General features: G+C 42.4%; 1 protein-coding gene across 1 annotated transcript in view; it reads right to left on the reverse strand.

Annotated features, from left to right (window-relative positions):
* LOC124802876 (cGMP-dependent 3',5'-cyclic phosphodiesterase-like) overlaps positions 1–19,186 on the reverse strand; it is a 267,877-nt gene that overhangs the window by 49,241 nt on the left and 199,450 nt on the right. The window contains exon 12 of the mRNA XM_047263921.1: positions 14,935–15,104. Coding sequence (XP_047119877.1) covers positions 14,935–15,104 — 170 coding nt within the window. The remainder of the gene's footprint in view (positions 1–14,934; positions 15,105–19,186) is intronic.

Below are 19,186 nucleotides of genomic sequence, written 5' to 3' on the forward strand. Positions count from 1 at the left end.
CTCTTGGATGAAAAAATTCCCGGGGTTTTCCCGGATTTCCCGGTTGTCCCGGGTCGTATACACCCTGTTCTATGGAAGTGAAACATGGACTGTGGGAAAACTGTAACAGAAGAGAATAAAAGCATTTGAGATGTGGTGCTTCAGATGAATGTTGACGATTAGGTGGACAAATAAGGTAAGGAATGAGGATGTTCCGCGCAGAATTGGAGAGGAAAGAAATGGGTGGAAAACACTGACAAGGAGAAGGGACAGGATGATAGGACATCTGTTGAGACATCAGGGAATGACTTCCACCACACTAGGGTGCACTGTAGAGGGCAAAAACTGCAGAGCAAGACAGAGGCTGAAACACATCCAGCAAATAATTGAGGACGAAGGTTGCAAGTGCTACTCTAAGCTGAAGAGTTTGGCACAGGAGAGGAATCCATCGCAGTCCGCATTAAACCAATTAAAAGACTCAAAAAAGAAAAAAATACTATAGCATCATTGCAGCCTCAGTCTGCAACGTGTCAGTAGCACATTAGAAGAGAAGTATTAAGCATGTGTTAACTTGTTAATTATGGCTACAAATTCTCATTATCACTAAAGAAAATGAAGCATATAGAAGGTACACTGCACGCATGATTGAGGAAAAAAGTAGAGAAAATGTAGCTTCAAGAAATGAACAGAAACCGCCGGGCATTTCACGATGGAATAGCCAAGCATCAAATAATAAAAAGGCTCTGCGACACGTAGATGAGAAGCAACAATATGGATGAGCAGTGCCTAGTGAAATGTTCCAACTCAAAGCACAGGTTTTAGCCAAAGAACGAGGCATAGCTGGGGCTGGCCACAAGATTTTTTCATCAAAATGGATTAGGCTTCCAAAGGAGAAATATCACCACTCAACAGCTTCCACACAATTAAGAGAAAAAAGTAGTGAATTTTCATCACTATGTGATAAATTTGTGCTGTGAACTTCCTTATATATTGTATTATTGCCAACTGGTAATGTGGATTAAACACCAGTCTGTTCCAAGGTACCATATGACAACACTGTGAACAGGAAAGGGGAACCTGGTCTCATGATATGAACTGGCAGCAATGAAAAGCAAAGGTGTACAGTGATGCTATGTGTAATTGGCACATGATGAAAGCTACCAGCATATGCGATATTTAAAAGGAAAACTATTCCAAAAATATCAGAGCGAGGAACAATGGTGAGAGCAAATCCAAAAGAGTGAAGAATAGTGACCTTGTGGTTGCCTGGGTGAGGCATGTTTGGCAATGCTGCCCTGGTGCATTACTGAATTTATGTAATATATTGGTCCTGGATAGCTTCTGGAGACATACAACAGGGGAAGTATGAGACAAATAACAAAAAGGGAAAACTAACTTTGTCATTATCCCTGGAAGCCTAACATCCACCCTGCAACCACTAGATGTGTGTATAAATTGGCCATTCAAAGTTGCACTTAGCAGTGATATATGCTATGGATGGCTGATGAAAACCCAAAGTTCATGCTCTGTGGAAGAATTAATAACCAGATTTGTCCCAAATTTGTGTGTGGGTGAAATGTACATGGGATTACATTCTGCTACCACTGGCAAAAATAAAAATTGGGCAGAACCGGGGACAATGCTCTCTGGGAAGATGGTGACAGCAACAATGATTCTTCCACTAGTGATGCCAATGAAAGTGATGATGAATAGAATGATTATGTCAGAAGAATTTTTTTTTATTTTATTTTTATTTTTATTTTATTTATTTATTTTTTTTTTTTTTTTTTTTTTTTTTTTTTTTTTTTTTTTTTTTTTTTGTAAATAGAACACAAATTACAGCCAATAATTATTTTTATTTTTTCTTCCTTGAAATTAGGTTGGGTGGATGATGCGATGGCACCGATTATTCACAAGTATATGGTATGAAACAGCAATAAGCTCAAAACAATAAACAATTGCCTTTCCTCATTGATGAAAATTTGCATGAAAGAATCTCGAATAACACACAAACACACACAGAAACAAAATCAAGGTGACTTAAGAGAGAAACTTGTTGATTCTAGTGAATGACGAATGAACTGCATTGGAAATGGCCCTTATGGGATTTAATAGTTAAAATTTCCTGAATAAAATTTGCCTATTTGCAGATTCAAATAATGGGGGGAACGTCTTCAGGCTATCTGAGCTCTGAATGTCTTTAGTTAAAAAGAAATTTCTTGATAATCTCGAGTGTGTCTGATGCTGTGAAACTAAATCAAAACTCTTGAAACATACATCTGCTGAACTTGAGAGCCTAGTCTAAGGATTGAGAGTTGTTGACCATCTGATGGAAAACATCATCCCAAAAAAGGCAGAAACTTTTACATCCTCTTTGCAAATCTTCACTAGCCTTAAATAAACAGGTTACTAAAGACCAAGCATTGAATATTGAGAGACAAGAATTTGTAGAATTACCTGTAGCATGTACAGATGGCTACACTCCAAATACAAACAGAATCTGACACAGTAAGTTGGAGATTATTTCTAAACTCAGACTACTTGACGTAAAGTGACCTAGAAATATAACGAGAATAACAAGGACACTTATACCCCGTACACTGACTTTACAAAGTGTATGATAGTAGTCACCACGTAAGCAAACACAATATCGTGTGAGTGTCTGATTAAAAAAGTGGATCAGTTTATATACCACGGCTGGTAGTGACCATACTCTGTAATGAAAGATATGAGATAGTCGGATGTGAAATGCAGCAGGATGGTACATTATTCTCACTTTTATTCATTCCACTGTTGTAATAGTGTGTTGGGAGCAGAGACAGGGGGCAGGGGTGGGGGTGGTGGAAGGTAAAACGAAGAAAAAAAAAATGAATGTATACCATAAAAGGCAATGATATGCAGATGAGATTGTGTTGATGAGCCAAGGGAAGATAATCTGATAAGTGTGGCAGAAAAAAATCACAGAACAAGCAACAATAGTGGGTCTGCAAATGAAGGAAACAAGGATGTACTACATGGTTATGTCAGATTGGAGTAAGATCAAACCCTGATATTTGGACACAGATTAAGTTTGAAATCAGAGGTGAAATGCAGATGTTATACCTATACCTATACTTATCACAGAACAGCAAAGTGAATGACTGCTAGTTATTTACAGGACAGGTACCACAGCAACAAACAGGAAGAGCATGCGTTTGGTCACACCTTCTGTCTTGTGCACAGTTGTCATATCACTCTGCTGCCTCAGCTACCAGTTGCCAGTCACCTGTCATCTGTGGTCTCTAACATAACTATTGTGATACGTATCTGTGTGCTATCCTTCACTGACAAAATGTGTGAATTTGACTATAAAACTGCTTGGGGAAGTGATGAGACTATTATGATCCTGCAAAACCACCTCAATAGTGTGCATTAAATGGGAACATACAAATCCACACACTACTGGACTGCACCGCTGCTGCTGCCAGAGCTATATTGTGCTTGCACATAATAATGTACTGACATCCTCCCCTTTCATCCTAAACTGTCAACCACTTTTTCATTATGATACACATATAGAAAGCATAATACTCTAGAAACAGTGAAATCAAATGTGACTTAAAAGAGTTGATACATTTGAAGAACAGATGTTTCCTTGGCCTGTAAAATAATCTAAGCTACAAATCCCTATCACATGTGATAAAGTCCAATATCTGAAAATGGTAAGCAAAGTTAAGATAGAATGTAAATAAGAGTAAAGGGGAGCACTCACAAATAGCAGAAGTGTTGAGCCATCGACAGATATACAACAAAGCTTATTTATTTCAAACGAATCCTTTGTCAAGCTAGAGAAAAACACACACACACACACACACACACACACACACACACACACACACACACAAAGAGAGAGAGAAAGAGAGAGAGAGAGAGAGAGAGAGAGAGAGAGAGACAGAGCTGTGTGGCTACATTGTGCTGGGTTTAACACAGAAAGTTGAGACTGCAGATCAGCAGATGAACTAGGCTGAAGGCCTGTGTCAGGCGGGCTGGGTGGAGGGAGAAAGAAGAGGGGGAAGCAGAAAGAGGGGTAGCTGGTGCCTCAAAGGAAGGCAGCTGATGTGTGGAGAAGAAATGTGGAAGGGTGGAGGCAGCAGGTGTGGGGGACAGTAGTATGATGCATGGGTACTGCAGCATAATCCATATCACTTGAGGTAGGGGGGTTACCTTCATGGTCTCAGATGTTATTGAATTTAGCATACGTTAGAATTCAGGAGTAAGTCAGAAACACGTATTGTTTTGTTTTCACCAAAAAAAAATTCCTGCTCTGAGATACAGGCTTCCAAAGATGACACTGTGAACACCATTTTGAAGATGCAGATTTCGGAAGAAATTTTAAAATGCCGTATCTCTGGAACAGTTCTAGATATTTTATTGTTTTTTTTTTAATTTGAAAGATAATTGCTTTAAAATTACAAAGAAATCATCCATTTGGACATATCTGTCAAAGTTCTTTTACCATAGTGTTCTGAGCTTTTTTATAATTTATGGAATTTTTTTTTTCTTTCAAAAATGCCAATACATAAAATTTTGATTCTTTTTCTGTTGATTAGTAACATAAAGTCCGCCCCCGATATTTGAGTGGTCAGCGTGACAGAATCCTAAGGGCCCGGGTTCGGTTCCCAGCTGCGTCAGTTTTTCTCTCAGGGACTGGGCGTTGTGTTGTCCTAATCATCTTTATTTCATCCCCATCGATGCGCAAGTTGCTGAAGTGGTGTCAAATCGAAAGACTTGCACCTGGCAAACAGTCTACAAGATGGGAGGCCTTAGTCAAATGACATTTTTTTATAGTACCATAAAGTTCTACATTCCCTGAAAAGGAGAGATTCCACTTTTAAGTAGGACAGGTTTAATTTTTAATTTTTTTTAACTTTCAAGGGTAATATATGTCTCCACTGAAGGTGTTTCTTACTAATTTCTTTGTTACAGTGTTTATTTCTATTGTCTTTGTTGCAGTTATTTCTTATCACTTTCTTCGTTGCAGTTACTTCTTTTCACTTTCGTTGTTGCAGATATTTCTTACACTTGTAATTTCTAGTCAGTTTCTTTGTCGTGGTTGTTCACTGCAGGTTTCTGTATTGTAGTTGTTCAGTGCTAATTTGTTTACTGCAGAGGCTTCTACGAAATCTGAGACCATCCAATGAGTTCTGTGTTTTCATGAGGAATCTGCCAGGTGACACAGTTGCAGTGCAGGACTGTTTGAAACGTCTTCTGACTGGGACCAGAAGAGAATGGAGTGTGCTGACTATTTGCATATCCATAAAAGAGTGATATATAAGACAAACAAAAATACAGACATTGTTCAGGTTGGGAATAAGTGTTCTCATTTGAAGACTCTGTTTCAAAGTGAAGGTGTTTCCAGTGATGACTTTTTATGTTCTAAATGTTTTGACAGAATAACAACAATGATAGTATCTGAACAAGGTGAAGCCTCCCATGGTGCAGATGATACAGATTTTGCATCAATAGAGGAAGAATTAAATACCCTGAACCAGTCAACTACAGAGGTGTTAGCCCTGTTAAGAAATCATGGTCAGTGATGTAGAGTCATAAGCTCTATGCATCAAGAAATCACAGAGAAATTGCTAATGCTATGGATGAATACACTACAGCAAAAGTGACCACACTCTTCAAAGTAGAAATTCCATCTTCAGAAGAAAGTGAACCAAAGCACTCTTGCACCTCTTGCCAGGAATTTTTCACAAATATCAATTCAGCTGTTGAATATTGTGCATCCTACAGTGAAAAGGTGCAAGTTTTAACTATTATTCCAGAGACATTTTCAAGGAAAAAAATTTTGAACCATGTTCCATAAGCATCAAAGTACACGGTAGACAAATCAAGAAATATGAGGGCTGTAAAAGGAGTCTTTGGAAGACCAGATCCCTATTATGGTCATCCTGTAGAAGCAGCTCAAGTTCAAATAGTGCAGTCATTTCATCTGGAAGATAAATGGGACTGTTCTCCCAGTTGAAGGTCAAAAAGTTGTAAAAGTGAAGGGGTACATGACTTGTAGTATTAAAGAAACTTTTGCAGTTTATGAGAACAACTATATAACTTCACATATTGGAAGATCAAAATTTTATGCACTATGCTCTAAGTGGGTAGTTCCACACACACAAACAGATGTCTGTTTATGTGTGTACTGCGCGAATTTTGAACTTTGTGTGGTAACATTGAAGAACTTGCTGCAGCACATGACATATGATACCTTGGGTGGACGTGTGAAGTCATTAGTAGTCTGTGATGTAAAGCGAGATACTTGTTTGTTTCAAGAATGGGGTGATTGCCCTAGAAATGGAGGACTGTCTTTACAGATACTTGGCCTGGAAGACATAGCAGATAGCTCTTCACAAATTACATATGCGACATGGGAGGAAAATAAACTAATTAAGAAAACTGTTGCCTTTGACAGTTTCATTGATGGACTTGGTAAATGGTCAGTGAAAGTAGTAACACACCAGCATCTGAAAAAATTGCAACAACACATTGCAGAAGTGAAAAGGTGTATACAGGCTGAAGAACTATGTTTAGTGCTTTACTGTAATTTTGCTGAGAACTGGTCAGTAATTCTCCCGCAAGAAGCTCAAGAGTATCATTGGCGTAATGACCAGGTTTCAATTTTTGTAGGAGTGACATATTTTCTGTTATATCCTAGCCAGTAATGCCACCCGAGCCCGCTGCCAAAAGGTTGGCAGCATCAAAGTCCGGACGCCGTCCGCATAAGCAGCGCCAGCGAGACAGGAAATCGCCGCAAGTCTGCGCGCGCCACCGCTGGCTTCTGGTTTCTTAAGCGCTGGAGTCGCGAGCGCTAGGACAGTTCTGTATTCGCCGCTCAGTTGGATACTCGCCACCGAATTGTGTACATGCTAGTCAGTTGTGTGTTCATCGCAGCAGAGTTGTTGTTTGTCGTCAGCTGACGCTGACCTAGCCGCTCCGACTCGAACTAGACAGATTTCTGTAGACACGGAGTTCACTACTGTGTTGCTGTATCTTCATTAATAAAGATAAGTACCGACTTTTATTTAATCAGAGTGTTTGGGTTTTCATCTTCTGTTCACTGTTCCAACGGACCGGTCGGCCCGCTATTAAAAGTGTGGCGGTGACTTCGTAAGCCGTTTCTACAGCGAATTGTTTGTCGCTACGAACGCCGCCACAAAACTGGCGATGAGGGCTTCCGAACTCGTGTGCAGGGCTGGTTCAACTTGTTTCTGGTTATACTAATTATAGCGATAAAATTTTGGGGGCTGGTTTAATTTGTGTTCACTATGTCTGCTGACTTACAACAGTTGATCTTGTTACAGAGTCAGCAAATACAAAGTCTGGTGGAAGCAATCGCGAAACAAGCGGCTAATCCTCCAACACAAAAGGAACAAGCACAGGCAGCACCACCTTTCCGTGCTTTTGATGCATCAAGAGGAGAATGGCGAGAATATTTCGCGCAGTTGCAGGCGCACATGACAGTCTACAAAATCACAGGTACTGAGCGGCAGCTTTATTTAATTTCCACTGCAGGCGTGGAAGTCTATCGACTACTTTGTAAGTTGTTCCCGGAATCCCAGCCAGAAGCTTTAGACTATGACGTTGTTGTTAACAAGCTTGCTGAGTATTTCGAGTCGCGAGTTCATGTGGCAGCAGCCAGATTCAAGTTCTTCAGATTAAAGAAACTGCCACATCAATCTAATAAACAGTGGTTAACAGATTTACGGGGCCTCACCCGTCAGTGCCGATTTAATTGTGTGTGTGGAGCTTCCTACAGTGATGTCATGTTATGAGACGCTATTACTCAAAACATTGCAGATTCTCGTATTCGTGCTGCTATCTTAAAGTTGCCTGACCCGTCATTAGAGACTGTGATGAACATCATTGAAGCCCAAGATACTTTTGACTATGCTGAGTGTGAGTTAGATCAGCCATGTATTTCTCAAATTGCCTGTGCTAAGCAAGTTATGTCACGCCCGCGGCCCCACCGGCAGAGTCAGACTGTAAACACTAGCCGGCCGCGTCATGTTAAACACATTCGTCAGCCGCGTGTGCAAAATGATAGAGTTAAGTCTTGCCCTAAGTGTGTTTAGAGTTAAGTCTTGCCCTAAGTGTGTTCTTGCTCATCCTCGTGAACGTTGCCCGTTAAGAAACGCGGTTTGTCACTTTTGTCAAAGGAAAGGACACATCCAGACTGTTTGTTTGCGTAAACGCAAGAACAATTCTAGTGCTGCCCAGCCCATGGATATTCATGTTCTTCAAAGCCAGCCCACCCAGAAGGTCGCGTTTAAAGACTCTTCCACGGCTCGTGTGGGTAATAAACTTGTTCGCAATAAGCCACCCACCCAGCCCTCTGCTATGCGACCCAAGCGTAATTCAACCGCTGTAAAAAGTAATGTACAGACTGCAAGTGAAGCGGGAGTTGTTGTTCCACCCGGCCAACCCACGAGTTGTCGTAAGCAGCAGACACGCGCTAAACGCGCTGATTTTGTCTCTTCCGCCTCCACTGCACCGATCCAGAGACAGTGTAATAAACTATTTGTGAAGCTACGCATCCAGGATAAGACCTTCAATTTTCAATTAGACACTGGTGCGTCTGTGACTCTCATAAATAGTGCTACGTATGCGGCTATCGGCCGCCCTAAACTTTCAGCGGCAAAACATTCTTTGGCTACTTATAGTGGAGAACAAATTCCTGTGTTAGGTGTATGTAACGTGCCAGCCACATTCCGTGGCAATACAAAAACAGTTTCATTCACAGTGCTCCGCACTACAGACAGTGTAAACATTTTTGGATTAGACTGTTTTGACTTGTTTGGCCTGTCTATCCAAGACAATGTGTTGCAAATTAATTCTGTTGTTGTTCCTCAAGACAGCATAACTGATTTGTGTAAAAGATACAGTGACATATTTAAAGACGAACTAGGTTGTGCTGCGAACTTTGCCGCTCATATTATGTTAAAAGATAATGCTCAGCCTCGATTTTTTCGTGCTCGTCCAGTGCCTCACGCCCTCCGGGCACCTGGCAAAACAACGGTGTTATTCAACCCGTTTCAGCGAGCCAGTGGGCTCCTCCCTTAGTTATTATAAAGAAACCGTCTGGCAAGTTACGTTTGTGTGCTGATTTTAAGTCGACAGTTAATCCTCAGACTGTCATTGATTCTTTTCCTTTGCCTAGACCGGACGAGCTGATGGATAAGTTAGGGGAAGCTCGTTTCTTTTCCAAAATTGATCTCCGTGAAGCATATTTGCAACTGCCCCTCGACGAGCAATCACAACAGTATTTTGTCATAAACACGTTGTTGGGGTTGTTCCGTTTTCTGCGTTTGCCTTTTGGTTGTGCGTCAGCTCCAGCTGTTTTTCAGCGTTTTTTGTCACAACTTCTGGCTAATGTGCCATCGTGTTGCAACTATTTAGACGATATTGTTGTGTCCGGTCGGACGCCTGCTGAACATTTCCGTAATTTGGAGTGTTTGTTTAAAGTGTTGTCTCAGGCAGGCCTACGTTGCAACATCGATAAATGTTCATTTTTCCTTATGGAGATGGAGTATCTGGGACATGTCATTAATGCTCAAGGCATTCATCCCTCCCAGTCACATTTAGCAGCTATTCGTGATTTGCCCGCCCCTCGCAATCTGCATGAATTGCAAGCAGTTCTTGGCAAATTGACGTATTATATTAGGTTTATACCTAATGCATCACAGATTGCTGCACCGTTGCATCGTCTCCGCCGTAAGAATGTTCCGTTTGTGTGGTCAGCTGATTGCCAATCAGCCTTTCAGCAGCTTAAAGAGGCTTTATTGCATGATCGTTGTCTGGTCCATTACGACCCTAACAAGCCTCTGGTGTTAGCTTGTGATGCCTCTTCTTTCGGCCTCGGTGCTGTGTTGTCTCACCGAGTCGGTAACACCGAACGTCCTATTGCGTTCGCATCTAAAATGCTAAACAAAGCTCAGTGTAATTATAGCCAATTGGACAAGGAAGCGTTGGCTATTGTGTTCGGTGTCACAAAATTCCATCACTACCTCTATGGTAGACCATTCTATTTAGTAACAGATCACAAGCCCCTGACGTCACTGTTTCATCCATCTAAACCAGTTCCTCAGCGGACGGCTCAGAGACTACAACGTTGGGCTCTTTTGTTATCACAATACCAGTATGAGATACTGTATCGCCCTACAGCTCAGCATGCAAACGCTGACGCACTTTCTAGATTGCCGATTGCTGCGGATGATGTCTTCGATTCCTCTGACGACTCTTGCCATCAGATTGACGCCGATGAGCATCAATCCCTCTGGGATTTTCCGATTGATTATCGTCAGGTGGCACGTGAGACAGCTACGGATCCTCATCTGAGTTTACTATTACGTTTTGTTCAACGTGGTTGGCCGTCCAAGGCAAAGGACATATCGGATCCTGTGGTTCGTCGCTATTATCCGCAACGTCATCTGTTGTCTGTTTCGCACGGAGTTTTGCTGTTACGCACCGAGAATGACCAGCTTCGTGTCGTGGTTCCCCAAGTGCTCCAATCCAAGGTCCTCGACTTGTTGCATCAAGGTCATTGGGGAGTGGTCCGCACAAAGCAGCTTGCCCGCCGTCATTGTACATGGATCGGCATTGATAAGCAGATTACGCAGATGTCTACAGATTGTTCGACGTGTGCCGAACACCAAGCTGCTCCGCCTCAACGCTATTTTGAGTGGGCACGCCCTGCCGGTCCCTGGCAGCGAGTACATATTGATTTCGCTGGTCCATATTGGAATTCTCGTTGGCTCATCGTGATAGATGCATTTAGTAATTTTCCGTTTGTTGTGCCCATGCAGTCTACAATGTCTGCACAAACTATACAGGCGTTGACTTCAATTTTTTGTATTGAGGGTCTTCCAGAAGTTTTAGTGTCTGACAATGGTCCACAATTTACCTCTGCTGAATTTGAAAGTTTTTGTTCTGCCAATGGCATTCGCCATGTTCTTACTCCGCCGTTCCACCCTCAATCGAATGGTGCAGCGGAATGTTTTGTACACACATTCAAGGATCATATGGACCGCCTTCGTGCTACGCACTCTCGTCAGCAGGCCCTCATCACGTTCCTGTCGTCGTACCGGACCACACCACGCGACGGCCCTTCACCTGCGGAGCTTCTCCACGGCCGTCGTCATTGCACCCTACTACGGTTGTTGCACCCCCCGGATCGACCCGCCGCTTCTGAGCATCGCACGCGTTTTCAGCGCAACGACGCCGTTTTTTTCAGAGTTTATCACGGTCGCCGTCGTTGGGAACGTGGTACCGTGATAAGTGTCCAGGGTCGCGGTTTTTATACTGTTCAATTTGCTACTGGGGTGCACAGGAGGCATCAGAACCAGTTGCGCCGCGCTGGCCGCCCGGATTCTGCCGCTCGTTCTTTGTCCACAGATTTGGTCCGCGGCGGGTTCCAGCTGCGCCTTTCGACTTCGCTGCCGCCCCCAGGGCAGCAGCAGCAGCCGTCGCCGCTACCACGCCGACAGCCCGTCCCGTTGATGCCTCCCTCGCAGCTTCATCCGGGAGCGCCCCAGGTGGTCCCTCCGGCGCCTGCGGTCCCTCTTCAGTCGCCACCGCCTTCAGAGCTGATGGACGTCGACCCCTCAGCCGGGCCGCCTTCCCAAGCGGTGGCTGTGCAGCCTGTCCTGGAGCCGCTTTCCTTGGGCACCCCAAGGAGTCTGACACCGCAGCACCTTGTCCAGCGCCCACTCAGCAGCCGTCGACGCAGCGTCAGGAGACGCTGCCTCTCTTCGTGGGTCCCAACGCCCCGTCGCGTCCAGTACCAGAAGCTGCGCCCGTGGTCACAGGCGTGCACCCTGACCTCGGTTTTCAGTCGGTGTTTCCCGAGGCCCCGCACAGCCAATGCTGGGGTGCGGACCGGGGACTGCCACCGACAACAGTCTCCGCCCCGGTCTCTTCTGCTACACCTGCAGCCATACCCCTCCCCCGCCGTCGACGCTCGCCACGTCATTACTCAACGACGGTGCGGCGATTTGGGGGGGAGGAGTGTTATATCCTAGCCAGTAATGCCACCCGGGCCCGCTGCCAAAAGGTTGGCAGCATCAAAGTCCGGACGCCGTCCGCATAAGCAGCGCCAGCGAGACAGGAAATCGCCACAAGTCTGCGCGCGCCACCGCTGGCTTCTGGTTTCTTAAGCGCTGGAGTCGCGAGCGCTAGGACAGTTCTGTATTCGCCGCTCAGTTGGATACTCGCCACCGAATTGTGTACTTGCTAGTCAGTTGTGTGTTCATCGCAGCAGAGTTGTTGTTTGCCGTCAGCCGACGCTGACCTAGCCGCTCCGACTCGAACTAGACAGATCTCTGTAGACACAGAGTTCACTACTGTGTTTCTGTATCTTCGTTAATAAAGATAAGTACTGACTTTTATTTAATCAGAGTGTTTGGGTTTTCATCTTCTGTTCACTGTTCCAGCGGACCGGTCAGCCCGCTATTAAAAGTGTGGCGGTGACTTCGTAAGCCGTTTCTACAGCGAATTGTTTGTAGCTACGAACGCCGCCACAAAATTTTCAACCCAAGACCACAAGTGTTGCAATTATAAGTGATGACACAGGACATAACTCAGCACATGCTTTGCTAGCAATGCACAAAATTCTTCAACTGCAAATAAGGGCAGAGAAGATCATCATCATTTCTGATGGTGCTCCTAGTCACCAGCTGTTTGAATTGAGTAAGTTGCTTGTTCCAATTGACTGGGTATACAGTGCTACTGGTCATGGGAAGGGGCCTTGTGATGGTGTAGGAGACCTGCTGAAGCACCGTGCTACAAACCATAATCTTTCCAGGCCAAATACAGCTGCAATTCAGAAGGCTGAGGATTTTACGAGAGTCGTGAAATCTTACACATCCACAGCCCTCATTCTTTTGTCCAAAGAGGAAATCGAAGAATTCCATGAACAGAAAAAAGAATAATGATCCAAACAAACTACTCCTGTGAAAGGAATTCAGAAGACACACTTTTGGACTGAAAGTGATGAGCAAATTCATATTGCACGCACTTTAAAGAGCAAGAAAAGAAATTATGTTCGTTTGGCCAACACCTCAGAAACAGTAGAATAATATCCAGATTCACAACCTGAGAAGGGGGATGTTTGTGGTATGTGTGTATGCCTGTGACTGGTGGATTGCAGAGATTATAGACATTAATTATGAGTTAAACGAAACTGTAGTGAACTTTATGCTACCACATGGACCAGCTGCTGGATATAGGTTTCCAACTGAAGGACAGCAACAACACCATCAGCACTCATTTTCTGTTCACAATGTTTTGAAGATTTTAAGTACTACAGTTCCTATTGGTTCAACAGGAAAGCATCACTCTACATCAAAGGAAGATACTGAAGCAATGGAACACATTATTAGTTCATTGACTGGCTAATTTCAGTACAAAACAGAGTGCACAGAAGTTGTATAAATTGAAACATTTAAGTCTTTGGACCTTTCACATACATTTTGTAACCATTTAAAATGCTTGAAAAATGAGTCTCTTACTCATCTTGCAAAACTAAAATTATATTAAATAAGGCTAGGTTTTGATTTTTATGAGCCTGTTATATGATAATGTGGTAATAAAACAGGTTTTATGTATGGCAAAACCTGTTCAACCTAAAAGTAGAAACTCTCCTTTTCAGGGAATCTAGAACTGTATGGTACTAACCAACAGAAAAAAAAAAATCAAAATTTTATGGATTGGCATTCTGAAAAAAAAAAAAAGTCCATAAATTATAAAAAAAGTTCAGAACACTATAGCAAAAGAACTTTGACAGATAAATCCAAACGGAGGATTTCTTTGTAATCATAAAGCAATTATTTTTCAAATAAAAAAACCAACAAAATATCTAGAGATAGGGCATTTTAAAAAATTTTCAAAAATTCGGATCTTTAAAATGGTATGTGCAGTCTCATCTTTGGAGGGCTGTATCTCGGAGCAGAAATTTTTTTGAAGAAAACAAAAAAATGTGTGTTCCTTACTAAGTCCTTCATTTTAACATATGCTAAATTCAATAACATCCGAGACTATGAAGGTAAGATTTTTCCCAGCCTGCCTGAATTGATATGGGCTATGCCTGTCAAAGTTCATGGTCTACAACAACATCACTCACTAAACTCTATTTAGAAGGACGATGAGGCAAATCATTGGTCTTGTTTAACATGGAGGAGAGAGAAGACACTGCACAATGGAGAATATGGCGAGATGGTTAGGCATTCAATAGAGAAAATCATGAGAAGCCTGTAGATCCATCGAGGAGGGAAAAAGTGTTAAGTGACCACGATTATTTAGGCTGAAAAGTTGGAAATGGCCCTAAAACTAGCTACACATCAGAAAAAATGGAAGGAGGAGGCTGTAGACCAAGAGAGTTGGATGAAACTTATTAAGATAGCACATGATCTTTATAGCATTACATTGCTATATTCCTAATAGTTGTACAGATAGAGGGGAAAGTCTCTAAACTTCATAATTCTAGAAGTTGTGGTACCTTTCTGGAATTCAGTGGTAATTGTTACTTTTTGTTACAAGTTTATCCTTTTACTACAATAGTTCCTCGTGTCTTTGTGTAGTTGTTCACAAATAATTATTTTCAGTGTAAATCTACATCAAGCAGGTTGCTCTATGCAACCTGTTGTCTGGTTTCTGAAAGTATTAACAGGTCGTTTCTAGGAGATCCATTCTAATACGCAAAGGGCACACTTCAGTACCATTTTCAATGTGAAAGATGATTTCTGCTGTCTCTTCTCATAAAGGCGATACTTGATAATATAGAATGAGAGAAGGTGCACTGCTTGTGTCTGAGCAATTTATAATTGTGTACTGGTTAATGTTCATCATGAATTACATCTATAATGACGGCAATAAGCATAAATTTTTAATTAACCAATACTTCACCTAATGCCATATACTCACAGCTATCTGTCTGGAGACCTGCCAGTCCTTAGTTTGATCACTCAGGTCTGCAGCTGTCATCAGCAAAAATAACAGCAGTTTCCGATGTCTGTCATTTGATTTGTCAAACCCATTGGACACCATTACTCTTTGCTCCTTCAATACTCTCAAGTGATGAGCCAAATCTGTGGCTGAAATAAAGAACATGTAATAAGAAGTTGAGTTTGTGGTGCTAATTCCAAACTTTGGATTAATATACACTAAGTGGCCAAATGTCTCATGGGAAAGCACTGGAAAAGAGTCAGTCATCAGCTACTGGAGCATATACAGTGCATTTATCACCATACAGTCCTGGCAGAAATGGTTCCCTGTCACTACATTCAAATCACTAGCAATCTGACCCGCAGCAGGTCCCTACCATGTGTAGAAGTGTGAAACTGGAATTTCCATATAGATGGTGCTAGCAGTCAGTGTAGGGCCTGTGAGACCGTGGCCCCAGCGCCATCTGCTTCCTGTAACGGCTGATGATGAATGTCAACACTCAGTAACCCAAGTTCTGTCTATCAGTGTCTGTTTCAAACCCGTAATATGTTGAGTTTCGTGCCTGTGAAATACATTTTGAGGAGCAATGGTTTCCTGTTATCATTTGAAGAAAACTGTTGCAGAATCGCATCAAATGTGTGTTGAAGCTTTCGGCAAACATGCTCTTGGGAAAACACAGTATTTCGAGTGGTTCAAAAATTGAAAAGTGGTGATTTTGACAAAAGTAATGATGAGGACAGGAAACCACCGAAAAAGTTCGAGGACAACGAATTGCAGGCCATATTGGATGTGGGTGATACTCAAACTCAACAGGAACTTGCAAAACAATTGAATGTGACACAGAAAGCCATTTCTCTTCGGTTGAAAGCTATTGGAAAGGTGCAGAAAGTGGGAAAATGGGTTCTGTATCAACTGAATGAAAGACAGCAAGCAAATTGAAAGACCACTTGTGAAATGCTGCTCGACTGGTACAAAAGAAAGTCATTTCTCCATTGAACAGTGACAGGTGATGGAAAATGGATATATTTTGAGAATCCTAAGCATGGTAAATCATGGGTGAATCCAGGAAAACCACGACATCCACTGCAAGACCAAATCACTTTGTAAAGAAGAGAATGCTCTGTGTTTGGTCAGATCAGAAGGGTGTCATCTATTATGAGCTGCTAAAACCTGGTGGAACCGTTAACACTGATCGCTACCAACAGCAAATGATCAATTTAAATTGAGCATTACGCGAAAAAGACCAGAATATGGAAAAAAGGCAACGCAAAGTCATATTGCTCCATGATACTACTCCATCACACACAGCAAAATGGATCAGGGAAACAACCGAGGCATGCATTTGGGAAATACTAGGGCATGTGGCTTATTCTCCAGATTTGGTTCCATCTGATTATCATCTATTTGCATCACTGGGACACACTCTCACTGAACAACACTTCAATTCACATGAAAATGTATGAATATAGCTCACTGATTGGTTCACTTAAAAAGAAAAATTTTTTTTTTTTGGTGTGGCATTCATATCCTGCCAGAGAGGCAAGAGGAATGTATAAAAATCGATTAAGATTATTTTGAATAAAATATCGTTCATCAGTTTCAAACAACAGACGTGTAACTGTTGCAACTGAATTCTGGGTTCATACTTCTACTCCTGGTACTTCACCTCATATAGCTATGTGGAGGCAATGTGCCATCATCCCTTTATGAGACACTTGGGGTCATCCTGTGTCTCTGCAACAGTGAAGGTCCATATTAGACATTTTGGTTCGGCAACCTGAGTTCTTATGTAATCACAGATACGTTACGATCCATGCGTCTTGCAGAAATTACCATCTCGCATTCAAAGCTGGTTAACTTCTGATGTGCCATGCGCCGCCATGTTCACAATACAAATGTCTGCAACAGATTGCAATCACACTATATTCCGCATCTGCCTGCAATATTCAGGTGTCACAAATGACACATCTTTAAATGATACAATTCTCCTTTGACTTTTGGTCCTTACAATCTAGGTGTGCATTATCCAGTTTGTGGATTTCCGCACACAGTTCGGCAATTTTTTAAAAAAGTAAAAAATGAAACATGAAGTCTTCTGTTATAATTACGTCAAATACTTTTGCACAGAATATATTATCATACACGTAACTCACATTTTATTGAGAAGACTGAGACTCTGAAACATGTTTATCTGTTATTAGAGTACAGAGGACAATATTTATTTGACTACACCAATATTTTGACTGCAGAAAATGAGAATCCTTGTCAGACAAAACTGAATGAAAACCACAAACAAAAAGCAGTTGGGTGATTATTTCCCAAAAGAAAGAAATTAGTACAAAATACAGTGTGTTATAAGTGTAGTTTTGTAAATAAACTGCCAGTTTCTGCTGAGTTACGTGTGAGTAATGCAGTGGGCTTTCAAATGTGACATGTAGCATATTTCGTAAATTTGGCAAATAGTTTTCATTAAAAACATGTTTGTTGGAGAAACCATTTTTTTGGTTATACATTCAGTCTCATCTCTGGACTAACATGGATATTTAGGAGTTTCGGAAGATAGTGAATTAGAGACACACAGACTAGACCACTATCCACCATTACAGTGTAATTCTGAGAGTAAAATGGGCTCATAAAACATGAAAGCAGCTGCTTGATTAGGTTTCGCAAGGGGGTGCTCACATGCTGCATAGCACGACAAATGTGATTTCCATTGCTACATAATTAATTATACCCTCTCCTTTCCACATCACTTGAAAATGGTGGTTGTCCCTCCAGCACATTTTATTTTCCTGCAAGTGCAAGCCCGCTCGTACCTGACCACCTCCTGCCTCTGTCCCCTTACAGCTCTCCAGTCCCTGCTCCTCCATTCTTTTCTGTGCCTATTCTATCCCTTCCTTAGCTGATTTCATATCTTCCAAATCTTCCTGTCCTCCCCTTATTTACTTTGAATTAGATTTTATTTCATCTTCTTTTCCCTCTGCTCCTTCTTCTTTTTCCGATTTTCTCCTCCTCCTCTTCCTCTTCCTTGCACTATGCACACATCCATCATTTTTCCCTTTCCTGTGCTTCCTGCAATCACTCTCCTCAGCCCAGATGATTGCTCATGATAGCTGTACTAGACACCAGTGGTGTTTTTGAGGATAAGGGTACTCCTGCAAACAAGGATGGAATTTGAAAGAATAAGGAAGCACAAATTTGTGTTCTTGTAACCTGTTCACTCAAGTGGAAAGATGGTACAGGTATTGAAAGAAAGTGTAAGAGAATATGATAATAAAAAAGGGTGGCACTGAAACAAAAGATTGAATAATAACAATAATTTAACAGATAAAACAGTGTGTGCGTGTGCACTTGAGGTTGAGGGGGCGGGGGGAGGAGGCATTCAGTGCTTTACACACCACAAGCATCACAGACTGGGGGTGGGGGGTGTTCCGTCTTGCTTGGCGTGGCAGGAAGCCATGTGTGATGTGTGAGGGAGATAGTGCTCAATTCAGAGGCGGGTCAGGACCATTTCATGCTGCCAGAGCGACTGGCGCGAGGAATGGCGTGGCAGTATAGTTGGCTCCACCAACTGCAGCTTAGTGTCACTGCCAGCCATTCTTCTTCCCACAACAGCATTTTTCTCTGACTCACCGACAAAATGACATCCAGCAGGAGAATAGCACATCTGCGTTCCCTGCAGGCCCCCTAGGCAGCTCAGCTAGGTTGGGGAACGCCACTTAACAGCATAGGGAGTCCATTTATTTGGAGCCATCAGTGTAAACAAGTTTAAAACTGTGATACATATCTAAAGTGTTAAACTGAGATTGAAATATAATATCTGGTGTGAAAACTTTCTTATAATTCGCCAAGTGTCAAATAATACTGGGCCTCTGTAGGAGTGAAGGTGGAGACCTGCTCCAGCCTTTACATAAAACTTTCAACCAGCCACACCCATCTCCAAAAGGTGATAATTTGCCCAAATCCTATAGCACCTCATTGCTCATTGGTAATTATGGGAAAGCCTTTCTATTGGAGGCCCAGCAATGGTATGGTATGCTGGCATGTAGGGCATGGACAGTGTTTTATATTCCTGTCGCATCATGAGGAGTCACTGCCTGATGTGAAGTGGTGGCTCAGCATTCTCGGCACAGAGGCTCAATATGGCGCCAGTTTAAAAGGCCCCAGTGTAATGTCTAAGCTCTTGCCCCAGTGGAAAGCCTACGCCCTCATATCACACCATGTCTAACAT

The sequence above is a fragment of the Schistocerca piceifrons genome, chromosome 6, assembly GCF_021461385.2.
Source record: "Schistocerca piceifrons isolate TAMUIC-IGC-003096 chromosome 6, iqSchPice1.1, whole genome shotgun sequence".
Lineage (NCBI taxonomy): Eukaryota > Metazoa > Arthropoda > Insecta > Orthoptera > Acrididae > Schistocerca > Schistocerca piceifrons.